Source organism: Erythrolamprus reginae, chromosome 11 (assembly GCF_031021105.1).
Source record: "Erythrolamprus reginae isolate rEryReg1 chromosome 11, rEryReg1.hap1, whole genome shotgun sequence".
In the NCBI taxonomy this organism is placed as follows: domain Eukaryota; kingdom Metazoa; phylum Chordata; class Lepidosauria; order Squamata; family Dipsadidae; genus Erythrolamprus; species Erythrolamprus reginae.
Genome location: NC_091960.1, coordinates 21,349,865 through 21,368,975, shown reverse-complemented (window position 1 = coordinate 21,368,975; position 19,111 = coordinate 21,349,865). Strand labels below are relative to the sequence as shown.

Sequence of the window (19,111 nt, the reverse complement as noted above, 5' to 3'; positions counted from 1 at the left end):
GAATTAATGGTCACCATAGTATATCTTGAGATTATAATTATTTCAGAGACATCTAGTTGTCCACCACCTCACCTTCATCAGCCTGGGCTTCCCAGAAGTGCTGGATACAATATCTGTAGTTTAACAGATTTAACAGATTAACAGAGCTGGAGGGGATCTTGCAGGTCATCTAGTCCAACTCCCTGCCCAAGACAGGAGACCGTACATCTGTCTCCAGCTAGGATCAAACTCACAATCTCCTGATTGTGACACAAGAGCTCCATGTCTAGGCCACAGGGGAGATAATCTGGCATTATATAAGCTAACATACCCTCTTTCTGGAGGACCAAAATAATGTTATTCTTTGCTTGATGGTCTCTTTCCTCCATCTTTTAATTCAATTTTGTTCTTGTGTCCCCTCAAGAATATTTGTTCTTACAATAAATCTGTTCCTAGATCTGAATCGCTGGGCTTGGGGCATATGTCCACCTTTGCCTAGCATATTTAGCATATGGCTTAGTATTTTCAAGCACAATTTCAATTCTTTTCAGAGGCTACACTTACCAGACTAGATTTATATTATTTGCTAATGGCAAGTCTGTATAAGTATAGGAAATTTCTCAACGATTTAAGATGTTTGTACTACAGTTGCTTAAACGAAGAATTTTGTTATATTCTTCAGGCAACTATCTACCTCACCATTTTGGTTAGCCTAAATCTCTGGGAAAATCACAATCTTGAAAGTTGAAATTGAGTATGGTTGAATACAGCTTCTACATTTCCCTTTTTGCAATGCTTTTGCACCCTTTGAGATTGTGCTTGTTAAAACTTTGAAGCAAACAATAACAAAAGAAACCAGGCGCCAGGCCAAAAAAACACAAATTCTGATCCAATTTGAGCAATGAGAACTTCAAACATCTTCCAGATGAGAAGATACCACCTAAGAGGATGTTGGAGAGAGTAATCTTCCTTTTGAAAGATTATATTTAATATACTAAAATTGAAAAAAAAAAGAAATGAAAAATTCATCCCAGTCTCTTTCATATCATATACTGCTGACTTGGGAATTCTGGAAGTTGAAGTCCACAAGTTTTAAATACTCCTGCCTTAGAATCTCATGTCTTGCTTTGATAGCTAACAAACAAAAATACTTCTCCTAAATGTGGATTATTAGATGCCTGTGCCCAGCAACTAATCCTTAGAGTCCTCTACCTTCATTCTGGAGGTGCCAGTAGGAATCATGTCCATCAACCATCCTTTTGATGGTGGTCTAGGTGACCATCATCTTTTGTGATTCCAAACCTATTAAAAACAAGGGCCCATATTAACTTTTCCAAGCTTCCCTTACCATGCTTTTATCTAAGAATGATCAACAAAGAAGAAATCTATTGTCATGGTGACACTTTTCTTAACATAAATACTCCATTAAGCCATCTCATGCTAGATAAAGTTACATTTAACATCCCTTAGAAGCCTAATAAACATATATATTCAGACAGCTTTGACAGAACAGAGTAGAAAAAAACACCAGGTAATCCAGTGTAATAAAGCTCAGCGGGTCTTTTCAGGGGATTATTGTTACTTCTATACTTTAAATACTTCTGTATTTAAAATCAATGCCAGGGTAGACGGGAAAACAGCACACAGAGAAATCCAAAGACTATGAGCTTCTCTCTGGTTAATCAGAAGCAAAGCTTTGTAAATTTGCTGGAAATATATTCTGATGTAGCCAGTCGCTGCAGAGATGTCATAACCTATTATTTTCCTTGATGCCCAATAGCTCCTCTGTCATTACTTCAGATAACTTCATTTGTTATTTCTTTTTATTGATGCAAAATGGATGGGTCATGTATATCAATCCCAAAAGAAAGAATTTTATGAAGTTCAGAAAAATAGATAGGAACATGGATCCCAGACAAAACATTTTATTTTTTTTATTATACACAAAACATGATGTAACATACAAGCATGTATGTTTATATCCTAATATAATATTAGGAATCTTTGTTCCTATCTTAAATATAGCTGAAGATCAGTCCACCAAATTTCTTATACCCATACTATAAATATTTATCATTCTTTCCTATATCTGTACCTACTATATGCTCTTCTATATATAAACGTTTATTTTCTAGTCTATTTTGTCCTATTTCTTACATCTACTGTCAATTTAATAATTGACATTTACACATTCTATAATAAATTATCTCTCTTCTTTAACCATTCATAAAATCCATTCCATGTTAGATAGTTCTGATTCCTTCTTTCAGACAAAACTTTTTAACCACAATATTATAAATGTAGTGTCATGTATGGGGAAAGTTTGGTGTTAGGGACATAAAATTATTTACAGCTGAAGTGTACTAGGATTTGTATCCAAGACCAAGGGGTGGGAAGAAAAGATTTGGAATAAAGCTGCTGGAACACTAAAGCTCAATTATGGCATGATGCTCTTGGAAGAAGATATGACGAGAATAACCAAGCTTTCACCTTGAAATGAAGATGAGATGCCACGTGTCTTTTCTATGCCATGAAGTCGACTGGCATCCCTGGTCATTATTCTGTCCTGCAGAAGGAAATCTTAAAGTGGTTCAGAGGTGGCTTCTTATGCATATAATTGTCTTCTCCCAAAAGACTGCATCACCATACTTCTCAGCATTTGTTTCCCGAGGCCATTTTCTCCTTGCATGCTCAAAGGTGGAGAACCAAGTTGCATGCTGTTCCTTGAAACACTGTGTGAAGCCTCCAGACTTCCTCCAAAATTGGCAGCAAATTGTAACTGTCAGTGTGGCAGATGGGAAAAATTATTACATCAAGTGAACTGAATTTTAATTAAGGGGTTTTTTTTGCCCTGGATCCACTTACATTTGGAAATGTGGTCCTTCTAATATACCATTGAAAAATTAAATGAGTCTCAAACTTCAATTATGCTGCATACTTTTCTAGACCAATGTTGTAAGTAAGTTTGAGTTAGAAGAAAGGAGTGGAGGGGACAAGAGGGAAGGGAAAAGGAGGGAAGAGATGGGATGGGAAGGGAAGGGAAGGGAAGGGAAGAAAGATTTCCAATGCTCCTTGACGTTTTGCACGTAACAACTCAATAGGAAAACCGATGGGAAGTCAGAAGTTGCTTCTGCCTCCAGTGTCTTGTTTTAGTGTTTTTTTAAAAAAAATCATTTTACTTTATTTCAACATTTATTGAGCTGCCAATCTCAGTATTAAAACAAAATAATGCACACTGTATATTTATTAAAACCATAAACATTTTTTAAAAATCCAGCACAAAAGTTAACCCTTCACCTGCTGTCCATCATTAAATCCTCTCATCCACATCAGTGTACAGTGGTACCTCTATCTACAAACGCCTCTACTTATGAACTTTTCTAGATAAGAACCAGGTGTTCAAGATTTTTTTTGCCTCTTCTCAAGAACCATTTTCCACTTACAAACCCGAGCCTCCAAAACTGTAACCGGAAAAGGCAGGAAGAAGCCTCTGTGGGACTTCTCTAGGAATCTCCTGGGAGGAAATAGGGCCAGAATAGGCAGGGAGAAGCCTCTGTGGGGCCTCTAGGAATCTCCTGGGAGGAAACAGGCCTAGAAAAGGTGAGGAGAAGCCTTCATGGGGCCTCTCTAGGAGTCTCCTGGGAGGAAACAGGGCCTCCACCCTCCCTGTGATTTCCCCAATCGCACACATTATTTGCTTTTACATTGATTCCTATGTCACTATGTTCCTATGAACTATGTTCCTATGCACTATGTCAGCTCCAGCATACATGCGTGTGTTGGCCGGCTGATTTTCAGCCTTCGTTTGGCCATTTTTCGCTGTCCCCAGGATTCAGGAGGCTTTCTTGAACCCTAGAAAGCGCGAAAAACAGCCCAATGCCTACCGGAAGTTTGGAGGCTTCAGTAAGGCCTGTACACATGTGCTTGGTTGTAGCATGAGTGGCTAGTGCGCATGCACAAGGGGGAGGGCATTGAATTATAGGTGTGGGCACACGTATGCCCACTATTGCATGTGCACACACCCTTTTGGCACCCAAGCTGAAAGAGGTCTAAGGTTAAAGTTTTTGGGGTTTGGGGAGGAAACAACAGTCAGGTAGTACATTCCAGGCATTGATCACTCTGTTGCTGAAGTCATATTTTCTGCAGTCAAGATTGGAGTGGTTAACATTAAGTTTGAATCATTGGGTATGCTTGTGTATTGTTGCAGTTGAAGCTGAAGAAATCATTGACAGATAGGATATTTGTGGTAAATGATTTTATGAACTACATCTATAATGGTAGGAACTAGTAGCATGTCCCCACTGTATGATCTGGTAGGACATACATACATACATACATACATACATACATACATACATACATACATACATACATATATATGCCAACTTGAAATTTAATCAATGCCTGTTTTCAGTGGCAGAAATGCCAGAGCCAGGATTTGCTCCACTTGATGAGAGTCATCCTAAAAAAGCTGCAGAGAACTTTCCAAGGAGCATAGTATCCATTGATTTTTTTTACAGGCTGCTGTTTCAATCCCCAGGCTTGGAATAGTTACATATCAACCTCTCTGCTTCAGAGATTTGTGTACAAAGCATAGCATTTAGCTGGACTCATAAGAACCCTCTTTCCCCAGTGTAATCTGCAGCTGTCCACACATTTCTATGGCTCACCTCTGCCTGAGAGACCAAGACGTAGTAGGCATATGCTTCAGCCCACTCTGGTTCATTTGGCAGCAAAAATAGCAGTGTTTTTATTCTCCAGAGGGACTCTTAATTTTAAATCTTTTTTTCCCTCCCCCCTATAATCATAAAAATTCAGAGGGAATTTTTTTTCTAAAGAACCCCAATCAATATTTCAAAGGCCACAAATGGTTTGGAATGAAGCAAGCTAATTAATCGCATTTCATTAGAGCTCTGCTGTGTTAGCATTTCCGTTTTATGCGACATAAGCTGCCTTGTAACCAGGATCCCCTCACCAGACTGAAGAGTCAGGCTTCGTTTAGCTTTAATTTCCAGTGAGATTTAAAATGAAAATTGGCATTGAAACAAAAACAAGCGAACACACACAGAGAAAACAGAGGAAAGGTTTCTTCCCCCTCCTCCTTTTGGCACCAAAGAAAGGCTGGGATAAAGAGTGAAGGCACGACCTGAAAGTTTGTTAAAAATAAGTTTGTGATGAATGAGGGGCAGCTTTCATGGCCAGTTTTCCATAATTTTTCATTACTTCTAGTTGCATTTGTAAATAAGGTTTTTAAAAAAAATATAAGATGGTATCTGTAGCTTAGAATCCTACAACTCTGGAATCCTTGGTGCTCTGAGCTTGTTTGTTTTCTTGCAAACGTTTCATTACTCAACTAAATAACATCATCAATTCTGGTATGACTGCACAGTATACAGAGTGGGGGTAAGTGTACAGCATTTGCAATAATGGGTGAGTGTGAGCAAATCGATACTCATTAGCACTGATGATGTTACTTACTTGGGTAATGAAACATCTGCACACAAACAAACAAGTGCAGAGAACATCCAACAACAACAAAACCCTCAACCCTAACCCATCATCCACCACCACCACCATATGATCAACCACATCAACCACCTCCTCATCAACACACCAACCACCCAAATAACATATCCCTACTAATCAAAGACACCCTTGAAAGAGAACAAAAATGTAATAATGGCATTCTATTTGGACTAGAAACCACTAATGGACCTAATATCAATAAAATTCGCAACATCATTGCACCAATATTCCCTACGGACAAAATCATTGCAGTGTCCAGAGACGGCCTCAAGTTCAAATACAGAGATGGCTCGGCAGCACCTCAATTTTGCAGAGTCATTTGCAAAAATGAAATTAGCAAACATAAATTCATCAACACTATAAACTCCATCAACTGAAATGACTCTAACCCCAAAAAACTTCATGCAAGACCGGATCCATAGTTCCCTCTAAGCTGAGCAGTGAGCAATCACTCACTTAAAAATCATCATCAACTCAGAGTTTTCCAAACCTGCCCAGAAGCCGAGAGGGAAAGAGTGAGAGGGAAGGAGAGAGAGAGGAAGAGAGAGAAACAAATAGAAAAAAGAGAGGAAGGAAAAGAGAAAGAAAAAGAATGGGAATAAGGAAGAGAGAAAGAAAATCAAAATCTAGTTTGAAACTAGCTCAACTATTTAAGTGGCATTTTGATATTGATAGAGTTGCCCTATTATGAGCTCACTGTTATAGACACACACAGTACAGTATTTTATTTTGAAATTCTCTGAGGCAAAACAGGGTGGGTTTTTTGTTTGTTTGTTTGTTTGTTTGTTCGTTCGTTCGTTCATTTATTTATTTATTTATTATTTCTGTGCCACCCAGTCCCGAAGGGACTGCCGCTCAGACACTATACTTTTCCGCCCCCCCCAAAAAAAAATTAGACGGAACATTGACCGGATCTATCCATATTACAATGAATACAATCCTGTGGACTTCTTGCTGAACTTAACAAGCGTCAAGATCAAGGACAAACCAACCTATACATCGACTACCGAGCAGGTTGCGTTAGGACCAAGACCCACATCCCACCATCCAACCCTCCAAACTCCATCATCCAAAACCATCCTAGCATACATCTCTCCATCAACCAAGCACAATCCACCATAAACCTCAAGCCTCAAACACTATAACTCAAATCCACTATAACTACCTACCCACCTCCAACCAAGACCAACTCCCAATCAACCAAGACTAGGGATGCACGCCCCACTTCTTCATCATCAACCACTTCTAACATTAAACATAAACTAATAAACTCAAGAAGCATTGCGAACAAAATACCCAAGATCCCTACCTTACTAAAAACCGCAAATGCGACATCATATTTATATGCAAAACATGGTTAAACGTATCTCTCCCCAACTCCATTATTACAATTAATGACTACCACGTTTTCCGATCTGACCATGAAACCCGAAGAGGAGGCGGAGTTGCAATCTTCTATAAAAAAATCACTCAACCTAAAGGAAATCCAAGTTAAACAAGATCTTCTCCACTGCACTGCTCAGAGAGTCCAACGTGGGTAATACTTCAGCCTTATTGGCAGGGACTGAGTTAAAAATTAGCATAATTATTATGTCCCGCCCACCACTGCCCCCTCTTGCCAGTTTTAAAAACTCAGTCATAGAGTAGGGACTATGAGTTTTGTTCTCTCCAGTTAGGAGATAGATTCTATTAATAAATGCATGCTTCTGTTTCTTTAAAACTAATCTTTTCTTCTCCCTTTTTTTATCTCCCTCTGCAGGAAATAAAAGCTGGAGTTCCTGGACTGAGAGCCTCTGCCCTCTGGGGTATCGTTCTCCAACTCTTCACCCCTGAGAAGCCTCTGCTCCCCGGAGCAAGCTTTGCTGACAGGGTGCGCTGGTATGGTCACTGACGTGAGCGATCAAACCCCCCTCCCCAATTAGACCCAGGTACCTCCTTGGGTGGCCAGCGTGAGGCAGCACCTCCGGATCGGTTGCTATACCGAGTGTGAGGGGTCCCGGCTGACTCATTCCATTCAGAAGCTTGTAAAACAGCAATTTAGCGGCTAAAAGGACCGCAATTTAATCGCGGCGGCAGGGAAGCCTTGTAATTGCCGAGCAGGAATGGATTGCCCCCATCAGCACGGGGAGCACTAAATTGCCGAGAGGGGGCTGGAACGCCACCCCAGAGCTAACCGGCAAAATGGCAAATTATGGGGATTAAAGATTCCCCTTGCCTCGTTAAGGGACAATTTTCTCCTCCTGCCTGACGTCACGGTCGCCATTTTAGCACAATGACTCAGCTACTTAAAGTTTTCCCCAGCTGCCATGTTTTGGGACTAACAAGAGTTGCCATGACAACGAGGTCAGTCAACAGACTTCTCAAGTCATAGACCAATCAGCCACTAGGGGGCAATGACGCGCTTTTTAGGAGTCACAATTTGCTTAGTCATTTTGCAATCGACTGGCCTGGGAATAAGTCTCTCCTTGTTTGCAAGTCTGTGAGTAATTATATGATTATGTCGCAGTTACCACAAAACCCCCCTAGTGAGCTTAAAGTTCCCTCAACAAATAAAGGGAAAGACAAGGCTCATGGCACAAAATCTAAGGGGAAATCCTCAGGGAAGGCCTCCCAGTCCTCAGCACTAAAAGAGGCTGAGAAAAAGATTAAAGCCTTAGAAGCCCAATTGGAAACAACCAAGGCTAAGAAGGGCCCTAGCCCCTCAAGCAGTCTTCCCCCACGTCAACAGAGCCCCTCGGTCTCAGAGATTCCAATGGAGACCTTTCACTTCACAGGTGCAGGGGGATTGTCTCCTGATCGCCCTTTAAGTGCACCACCTGCAGAAGGCTTTCAGAGGGCAGAATGGTCCAGACCAGCTATACAGCCAGGGTCTCAACCATTTTCAGCTGCAGCAGCCACATTCACACCAACTGCAGCGGGCCTTAGAGGGCCCATGGACAATTGGCAAACAATGTCTCCATCCTTGCAGGATATGATTGCTTCGGCCTACTCTCAGGGCATTGCAGTGGGTGCCCAGCAGAGGCCTTCCACTCTCCCTAGGCCTACCAGACAGGATCCTTGGACTGTACCTGAGGTGGCCACATCTGTGCATGATTCCTTCCAGGAGGACCAAGACCTGGGTGAAATGCCCATGGACCAGGAGGATGAGCTTTCAGGAGATGAAGCCACCTTGCCTGAGCAACCTCCGTTAGCAGGTCTATTCAAGCAGTCTCTCTTCAGAGTTCTGTTAAATAAGGCCAAAGCCACTTTGACTCCTGATAACACTGCAAAGCCAGCAGCTCAGGATGTGGGCATCATGCCAGCAGCCAGACTCATCAACGAGCCACAGAAGGAGTCTGAGCACATCCCTGCAATACCCATCTTTGCAGAGAACATCAAAAAGCCCTGGAAGCAGCCAACTGCAGCCCTAGGACCATCAGCCTGGGACAGGAAGTTCTATACATTTGACCCAGAGGTGGAGGATCTACTCCAGTATCCCTCGGTGGATACACCAGTAACATCCTTGATGTCCAATGCAGTCGTGCCATCTGACATGGCAGATCGACTGAAGCCGGATGATAGAAGGGCGGAGAACATGATCAGACGAATTCATCAGCTGTCTGCCTGGTCACTCAGAGCGGCATCGGCTGCATCTTTCTTTAACAGGGCCTCCATCCTATGGTTGAAGGATATGCTTGCCAGACTAGGCCCGGAAGATGCCAGGCTCCGCCAAGATGTTAATAAGCTTATTGCTACTACAGAATTCTCCGCGGATGCCACTTTAGCGGCAGCTAGGTTCTCCTCCCGCACCTTGGCATCGAACTTATCAGCTCGACGCTTGCTTTGGCTCCGTTCGTGGCAGGCAGACGCCAAATCGAAATGGCGCCTCGCTGCGGCCCCGTATCAGGGCTCTCAACTCTTTGGCGAATCCCTGGACAAGGTCCTCATTGAGGATAGGGACAAGAAAAAAGTTTTGCCACGATCAGCAAGGCGTCAGGACAGGCGGGGAGCCCCTTATTACCGCAGGCAGTCCTTTCGTTCTGACCCCGTCTCATCTTCATCCCCGGTCACAAGACCTTACGGTCAGGGGACCTATACACCCACCTATCGCACTGACCGAGGAGGCTATGGGAACAGAAATCAACAGTTCCAACAATCCCGTAAACCATTTCGAGGAGGCAATAGGGGAGGCTATCGAAAGCAGAAGTGACTCCTCCCAGGACAGTCCCATCGGTGGGCGCCTGCAGTGCTTCACCGACTTTTGGGAGTCCATATCCACAGACGTCTGGGCCTTGGACGCCATAGCGCAGGGTCTTCAACTAAGTTTTCTACACCGGCCTCCCAACAGGTTTATAGAAACCTCATTGAATCAACCACAAAAGCGAGCCATCATCCTGCAGGAGGTTCAACACCTCCTCGACATAGGAGCAATAGAGCCTGTACAAACGCGTCAGGAGATGCTGGGATTCTATTCCATCGTGTTTGTGGTACCCAAGTCTTCCGGCGGCTGCCGCCTAATTTTAAACCTGAAACAGCTGAACCTTTACATCAGGTACCAACGCTTCAAAATGCATTCTCTGCACACTATTCTAGCATCTATCCGCCACCGGGACTGGATGACCTCCATCGATCTCAAGGAGGCATACCTCCATGTCCCGGTCCATCCACACCATCGACAATTCCTCCGCTTCTCTCTTCTCAACCAGCACTTCCAGTACAAGGCCATGCCCTTCGGTTTGTCCTCAGCTCCGAGGACATTCACCAAAATTTTGGACGCTCTAACAGCAAGCCTCAGGGCTCAATCCATCCGTCTTCTAGCATACCTAGACGACGTTATCATTCTCTCCAGAAGCCCTCAACAAGGCAGACAAGACCTGGCCCGGACAATAGATTCACTAGAGAGGGCAGGGTTTACCATCAACCGAGCCAAGAGTCATCTAGAACCGACTATGCGCCTGCTCCATCTGGGCGCTATAATAGACTCTTCGACAGGCCTAGTCTTCCTCTCATCAGAGAGGAGGCAGAAGATACGGGCACTGGTTCGTTCCATCTCCCGTCGCAACAGGACCTCCCTAGCACAGCTGTCTCAACTGCTAGGGATGTTCATTTCTTGTATCAACATTGTTCCTTGGGCCCGGCTTCACGCTCGCCCCCTTCAATGGTTCCTCCTTCCCTTCCAAAGGGCTCGTCTCAGCAACTCAAAAAGACAAGTGCACCTGACCACTACAGTTCGCCTTTCCCTCACGTGGTGGACCTCACCGGCCTTAACCAAGGGCTCCCCCTTCTTGGCTCACCAGGAGGTGACGATAACCACCGACGCAAGTCTTTCTGGCTGGGGGGCGCACTCACGGGGACAGGTGGCCCAGGGCAGGTGGTCCCCAGCAGACTTGGAGGATCCCAATATCAACAGACTGGAGTTGCGAGCAGTGTTCAAAGCTCTACAGTCGTTCTCGGACATGGTAGAGGGCCAACGTGTCCTAATCTTAATGGACAACGTGGCAACAAGGGCACATGTGAACCACCAAGGTGGCACACGCTCAGACCGCCTGATGCAGGAGGCCCACAAGCTAATGTCATGGGCAGAAAGACATCTAGCATCGATCCGAGCGGAGCATATCTCGGGGATAGAAAACACCCAGGCGGACTGGTTGAGCCGGACGACAATCGATCCCGGGGAATGGACATTGAACCCGGAGGCATTCCAACTAATGGTGCAAAGGTACGGAGTACCAGTAGTGGACCTCTTTGCCACACAACACAACCGGCAATTGCCCAGATTCTTCTCCCGATTTCCGACACCAGAGGCCGAGCAGGTCAATGCACTGCTATCACCATGGCCCAAGGGGCTTCTGTACGCCTTTCCCCCAGTCTGTCTATTGCACAGGGTGGTGGCCAAGATCATTTCCGAGGAGGCGGACATTCTCCTCGTAGCTCCTTACTGGCCCAGATGCCCCTGGTTTGCCGACCTGATGGGATTGTCAATCTTACCACCATGGAGAATCCCACTTCAACGGCTGGTCCTGACACAGGGATCAATAGTGCATCCAGACCCACAGTGGTGGAAGCTTGCTGTGTGGAGGTTGAAGGGAACCGCATGAGAGAGAAACAGGTTCCAGAAAGTGTCATTAACACCATTCAAGCAGCACGGCGACCATCAACGACACGTATTTACCAGGCTACCTGGGCGGCATACTGCACCTTTTGCAGAGCTCAGGGAATCACGCCCTTGTCGTCCTCAGTACTACATCTCCTGGAATTCCTCCAGAAAGGACTAGACCAAGGGTTGACGCCCAACACACTCCGACGACAGGTGGCGGCGATAGCAACAGTTCTCCGACCAGACCCGTTTTGTCCAATTTCTCATCACCCTTGGGTGAAGGACTTCCTACGAGGAGCAGCAAACCTGTCTCCTCCCATCATACACCACTTTCCATCCTGGGACTTACCATTGGTTCTAAGGGCGTTAACAGGACCCCCCTTTGAACCTTTGAGGGAAGTATCACTTCGTTTTCTCTCAATAAAAGTAGCTTTCCTAGTAGCCATCACCTCGGCCCGTAGGGTCTCGGAACTTGCAGCACTATCGGTTCGGCCGGACCTCTGTGTTTTTCATCCAGATAGAGTGACTCTGCGTCTGGACCCCTGTTTCATACCCAAGGTTAACACCAGGTTTCACAGAGCCCAGGACATTGTCTTACCAGATTTTTGCACACATGGCTCTCACCCATCAGAGCTGCGGTGGCATAAGGTGGACGTGAGAAGAGCAGTTAAGATTTATATTCACCGCACTAGCACCTTCCGAAAGTCGGAGGCCCTCTTCGTGTCTTTTCTCCCTTCTTCAATGGGAGGAAAAGTTTCATCTAAGACCATCAGCAGATGGATCAGGACTTGTATCATCGAAGCCTATCGGTCCACAGCAACACCCTTACCGGGTAGGATTACAGCCCACTCTACCCGAAGCGCGGCTACCACAGCCGCTTGGACTACGCAGGCGCCAATTGAGGACATTTGCAGGGCAGCTACCTGGGCTGCCCCTACGACCTTTATTAGACACTACCGCCTAGACTCTTTTGCTTCAACGGAGGCAGCCTTCGGCAGAAGAGTGCGACAGGGAGTTTGTGTTCCAGCGCCCCTGGTCCGGCCTATCCCTCCCTAGAATGTGGGTTGGGTATATCCCACGTTGGACTCTCTGAGCAGTGCAGTGGAGAAGAACCGTTGAACTTACCTGAACGGTCTTCTCGCTGCACTGCGAAGAGAGTCCAAACCCGCCCGGCCTTTTGGCCCAGGTGCACAGTTTCTTAAGGGTTACAGTTGTTAAATAAAAGTTTTTGTTCCTTACTATTCCTTCATTTTTATCACTGGCTAAGAGGGGGCAGTGGTGGGCGGGACATAATAATTATGCTAATTTTTAACTCAGTCCCTGCCAATAAGGCTGAAGTATTACCCACGTTGGACTCTCTTCGCAGTGCAGCGAGAAGACCGTTCAGGTAAGTTCAACGGTTCTTTACCTTCCAGAAACTATCATATGTGAACTAACCTCAGTCACCACACTCCGCTTCCTCCTATGTTACAAAGCCCCTGACTATGACATCTCACATGCGAACAAGCTAACCACACTACTAACGTGGGCAACCTCCTACCAACATCCTCTTATATTTCTTGGCGATTTAAACCTACCACATATTAACTGGTCCCTAAATGAATGCACAACTGAACCCATCCACTCAACCCTCTACAATGCTATCACTAGTCTAGGACTAGTGCAATTAGTTACAGATAACACCAGACTCAACAACTGCCTAGACCTCATCTTCTGCAACAATTTACACTCAATTTATTGACTCAAAGTAAGAGAACCCTTTTTCAACAGCGACCACAGCACAATTGACTTTTGCCTCAATGTACTTCCTCAAATAAACAACCCCAAGAACAAGACAACCAATTTCAACTTTAAAAAGGCCAACTATGAAAACATAGAATCTTATCTCTCATCTCTTGACTGGACCACAATATTCTCCGGCTGTATCACTGTAGATGACTATTACAATATATTTTTGCTCAAAATCCAAAGAGTCATAAAATTATATAAAACCTCTAATATTCACCAAAAACAAGAAAAATAAATTACCCATAAAAATAAGAAAGCTACAATCCAAAAAAAGATTACTCTGGTGTAAAAATAAAACCGGCCATGTTGCAAACTTTAAAAACCGCTATAAGAATTTATGTCATCAAATAAAGACTGAATGTACCAACTATCACATTAATCAAGAAGAAAACCTCCTACGTACAAAATCAACTCATGCCTTTAATAACTTTGTAAACAATAAACTCAAAGACTCTAGATCCATCCCACCCCTTAAAGGACCTAATGATACAGAGTATAACAATGAAACAATTAAAGCCAACCTCTTTAACACCTTCTTCAGCTCTGTCTTTATTAACAGCAATAGGTCATGCCAAGCATTTCCTAGTCGCAACTCAACTAACTTCAATGATCTAACACAAATTGAATTTACAGAGGAAAATGTTAAAAAATCATTACACAACCTAAAATCTTCCCTTTCTATCGGACCAGATGGATTATGCACATACTTATTAAAAAAGCTCTCCTGAACCCTGGCGGAATCCTAAGCATAATTTTCAAAATATCTTCTAAAACTAGCACCCTACCTAAACTCTGTCTCTAGCCACAGTCATCCCTATCTTCAAAAAAGGTGATCCAAGCAACGTTGAAAACTACAGACCAATCTCCCTGACTTGTGTCACTTGCAAAGTCATGGAATCCATCATAAACCAATCCATTACACTTCATCTTGAAACCAATAACCTACTTTCCAACAAACAATTCAGTTTCAGGAAAAAATTATCCTGCAATCTGCAACTCTTACACTATAAGACTACCCAACTTGATCAGGGTAGATCAATAGATGCAATCTATATAGACTTTTACAAAGCCTTTGACTCAGTAGTTCATGACAAACTTCTTCTGAAACTAAAATCCTATGGCATCTCTGGACCTCTGCATGATTGGATTTCAGCATTCCTGTCCAACAGACAACAAGTGGTCAAAATAGGTAATGCCATATCTAATCCTGCTCCAGTTAACAGTAGTGTCCCACAAGGCAGTGTTTTAGGACCTACTCTCTTTATACTCTACATAAATGATCTCTGTGACAATATAACAAGCAATTGTGTTCTCTTTGCTGATGATGTTAAACTATTTAATACCACTGATAATACTTCTACTCTTCAAAAGGATCTTGACCATGTAGCTGAATGGTCTAACAACTGGCAACTTCAAATCTCTACCAACAAATGCTCTATCCTACAGATTGGTAAAAAGAATCCAATTACTAAATACATACTTGGTAAAACTGAACTAACAAAGGACCCTCAGATGACCCCTCATTTCCAATGACCTAAGTGCTAGAGCCCACTGTAACAGCATTGCCAAAAAAGCATTAAGAATTGTAAACCTAATCTTACGTAACTTCTTCTCTAGAAACACTGGTTTATTAACCAGAGCATACAAAACATTTGTAAGACCTATTCTAGAATATAGCTCACCTGTGTGGAATCCACACTGTATATCAGATATTAATACAATCGAAGGAATCCAGAAATACTTCACAAGAAGAGTCCTTCATTCCTCCTCACGTAACAAATTACCCTACTCCTCCAGACTTCAAACACTAAATCTAGAAAATTTACAACTACATCGTCTCCGAACTGATTTAACTGTTGTTCATAAAATCATACATCATAATGTACTCCCTGTCAGTGACTACTTCACCTTTAACAACAACTACACAAGAGCACATAATAGATATAAACTGAATGTAAATCGCTCCAAACTTGATTGCCGTAAAATACAATTTCAGCAATAGAATGGTCACCGCCTGGAACTCATTACCTGACTCTGTTGTTGCTTCCCCCAACCCCAAAATCTTCAACCTTACATTATCTACAATTGACCTCTCCCCTTTTCTGAGAGGTCTGTAAGGGGCGTGCATAAGTGCACTTTTGTGCCTAATGTCCCTGTCCTACTGTCTTATTATCCTTTCTATTACTATGTTCTACTTACGTTATGTTATTTTAATATGTACTATAATACTATACTTGTTTGCAAATAAATAAATAAATAAATAAATAAAAAATAAATAAAAAATAAATAAAAAATAAATAAAAAATAAATAAAAAATAAATAAAAAATAAATAAAAAATAAATAAAACATGGCTTAGGACCAGATTACTTATGGGACCATCTTACTGCCTCATGTATCTCATCGTCCAGTTAGAGCCCACAGAGTCAGCTTTCTCCAGGTCACCCTCCTGACTTTTTGTAAGACTCTAAAAATTTATTTATTTATTTATTTATTTACTTACTTACTTACTTATTGGATTTGTATGCCACCCCTCTCCGTAGACTCGGGGGCGGCTAACAACAATAATAAAAAACAACATGTAAATCCAATACTAAAACAACTAAAAAACCCTTATTGTAAAACTAATCATACATACAAACAAACATATCATGCATAAATTGTAAAGGCCTAGGGGGAAAGAGTATCTCAGTTCCCCCATGCCTGATGGCAGAGGTGGGTTTTAAGGAGCTTACGAAAGGCAAGGAGGGTGGGGGCAATTCTAATCTCCGGGGGGAGTTGGTTCCAGAGGGCCGGGGCCACCACAGAGAAGGCTCTTCCCCTGGGCCCTGCCAAATGACATTGTTTAGTTGACGGGACCCGGAGAAAGCCCACTCTGTGGGATCTAACTGGTCGCTGGGATTCATGCAGCAGAAGGCGGTCCCTGAGATAATGCATCTTTGTCAGCAGGCCTGGGGTTGTTGAGCGCTGCCACTCTGCTCTGCTGACAGTAGGAGTGAAGAATCATAATGGGATTTATATTTATGGTTTTTAATTGTTGAGGTTTTTAGATTTTTATTGGATTTCTTATATTTTGTATTTGTAAGCCGCCCTGAGTCCACTAGAGAAGAGTAGCCTAGAAATCCAATAAATATATTAACAAACAGGCAAACAAATACGGTAAACAAATTCTTGTTTGTTAAATGCCCCATATTCTGTCTAAACACGTCTATCATATTTTGGGTGGCCATCCCATCCCATTCCATTCCATTCACTGAATGTTTCCCTTAGCCATTTCCAATATCCCACCATTTCTCTTGCTTTCTAACAAACTGTGAGTGGCTGTTCAAAATGATGTGGATTTGTCAGCTGACAAACAAGGACTCTAGAGCTGGATTTCAGCAAACACATTGTAAATTTTTAAAGGAAAGATTCTTGAGCCATTGATTGAACGCCAAAAAACCCCCCAAAAAACCAGGCTGCATGGAGCATTCAGACCATTAATTCAGAAGAGGTGTCAGAGTAACAGGTTGGATCTTAGGCAAATGAATCTCCAAGGGAAACGGCTGTTTTAGTACATCTATTTAATTGAGGCGATAACAACAATTTCATCTATGCAAATTTATATAGATATAAATTTCTTTTATATGATGCTACCCATTTAAAATCCAGGGTATTTGAAAAGCCACATGTTCTGGAGAGGCTGTGCATTTTTTTTCCTTTGGGGGAGACTTAAATTTGCACATGGTGACAGTAAAATGTAGTTGTTTGAATGATCTGCCTTTGTTCTGTTGAGGAAAATGCTGACTTCGGAGGAAGAAATCACCCTAAAAACCTCTGTAACAGAGAATCTGATGACAAACTTAAAGGGACTGTATTAAATTTATGGAATAAAAACACATCCATGCAAAATACCAACTTGTATTTTTGTATAAATATTTCACAATATAGCATACTCAAATAAGAGAAAATAGTTTAGGAATACAGAATGCAATATTCAAGAGGAGATAAGTGTGAAATTTGGTTTGCTTATTTTCCTCCGGGCTCAGACAAAGTGCAAAAATGCGCCCTGTAGCAGGGAAAAGGAGAAACGAAGACGGAGCGATGTCTTCGCCCACCTGGCGCGATTGAGCGTCACCTGGAAGTTTTACGAAGTAGAATCAGGCTATGATCTTTCTCTGCCCAACATCTTGCATAAATGTTGCAAATCCCAGATCTCTGTAATTCTGTGTTGATATCTGCATGTTAATGCAAATGCATTAAAGTCAAGGATGTGTTGCACTCTTTTAACTGAACCTTCATTCATTACTCATTGGTTGCAGTGATATCATGCGGGAACCCTGGAACACCCAGCAATTCAAGAGTATTATTCAATGACGGCCTGGTGTTCTCCAGCTCCATCATATACAAGTGTCGCGATGGCTATTATTCCACAGGTGTGCTCAGCAGACATTGTACTGTCAATGGAACCTGGACCGGGAGTACCCCAGAATGCACAGGTGAGTTGGTCAAAGGAAGATGTTAGCAATGATGAGCTCATTTCTACAACTTGATGCTTTCTCGATGTGCTTGGACCAACAGTTAATGATAATAGGGAATGCTGAAGTGCTACCTTGCTATTTAATTTTAGTTTATTCTTCATTAGTATTCTGATTTATTTATTTATGCTCTGTTCTGAAATCACTGAGTTCTTTATTTTTTTCCTTTTATTTGTTACATCTACCTCTTTATCCTGCTGAGTTCTCCATCCTTCAGTTTCTGTATGAGTCTAAAGAGGCACCTCTAAACAATTTTAGTGCAGATTGTGTTCTGTGAACTCCTATGTAGTTATTGTGGAGGGAGCAATTTTGGAACAAGGATTGGCAAGGAGATGCATTGGAGAAACTCTTCCCTTGAGAGAAATTCTATCAGTGTGGGAACTCTGAATAATCAAGCATTATTTCTTAAGGCAGGACAGATGTTTTGTTGTATTCAGACTCATGAGACCATTGCTTCCCAAATAGAGAACCTTCCTGAATCAACCTCCAAGTACAGTGAAGGAAAGTTGCCAGAGCAAAAACTTTCAGTGCTTAAGAATCTGCAGTTTAAATATGCCATGGAAGATACAAAATGTCTGATAGATTCACTGTTCATAATGTTAGGGCTGTGTTTAGGTCACAATGACACTCACTACCTGTTGCAAACTGTTGTAAGAAATCCTCTGGGCCCATCATAACCCATGCTGGGCAGAACATCTGGTAAAAGGACCAAAGATAAGATTTTAATTCCCCTTACCTTGTTTCCAGACAAATTGGATGTCTTTGCTCATGGTTAGTGGGACAAGGACCAGGAGTAAAGAAAGATAGTTTGAGCCAATAGTTTGAGCCAACCACACTCCATTTTCCTGAAGCCTATCTAAGGGCACAAAGTGTCAGTAAAGACACCTGAAGGACAATTCTTTAAAGTTTGGATTGTACATATTCCAGTAGTGTGAAACTGGAAAAGGGACCAGTTGGACCTAATAGACAAGCTATGCTAATGATTTGGAATCAAATAATTTGAGAACTATAGGTGTATAATAGCCATTTCTTGCCTAAAATATTTACCAATGCCAGATTAATTCTTCTGTGCATTTTCAGTAATGTAGTCCCCATGGAGCTTCCAACTGATAGTAGAATTATGACCAATCCTCAATTATTTTATTCTTGTGACTATATACAGTGATACCTCTACTTAAGAACTTAATTCGTTCCATAACCAAGTTCTTAAGTAGAAACGTTCTTAAG

At 42.5% G+C, this 19,111-nt stretch overlaps 1 protein-coding gene across 1 annotated transcript in view; it reads left to right on the top strand.

Moving 5' to 3' along the window:
• Nucleotides 1–19,111, top strand: part of CSMD2 (CUB and Sushi multiple domains 2) — a 930,229-nt gene that overhangs the window by 876,693 nt on the left and 34,425 nt on the right. The window contains exon 58 of the mRNA XM_070764517.1: nucleotides 17,669–17,845. Coding sequence (XP_070620618.1) covers nucleotides 17,669–17,845 — 177 coding nt within the window. The remainder of the gene's footprint in view (nucleotides 1–17,668; nucleotides 17,846–19,111) is intronic.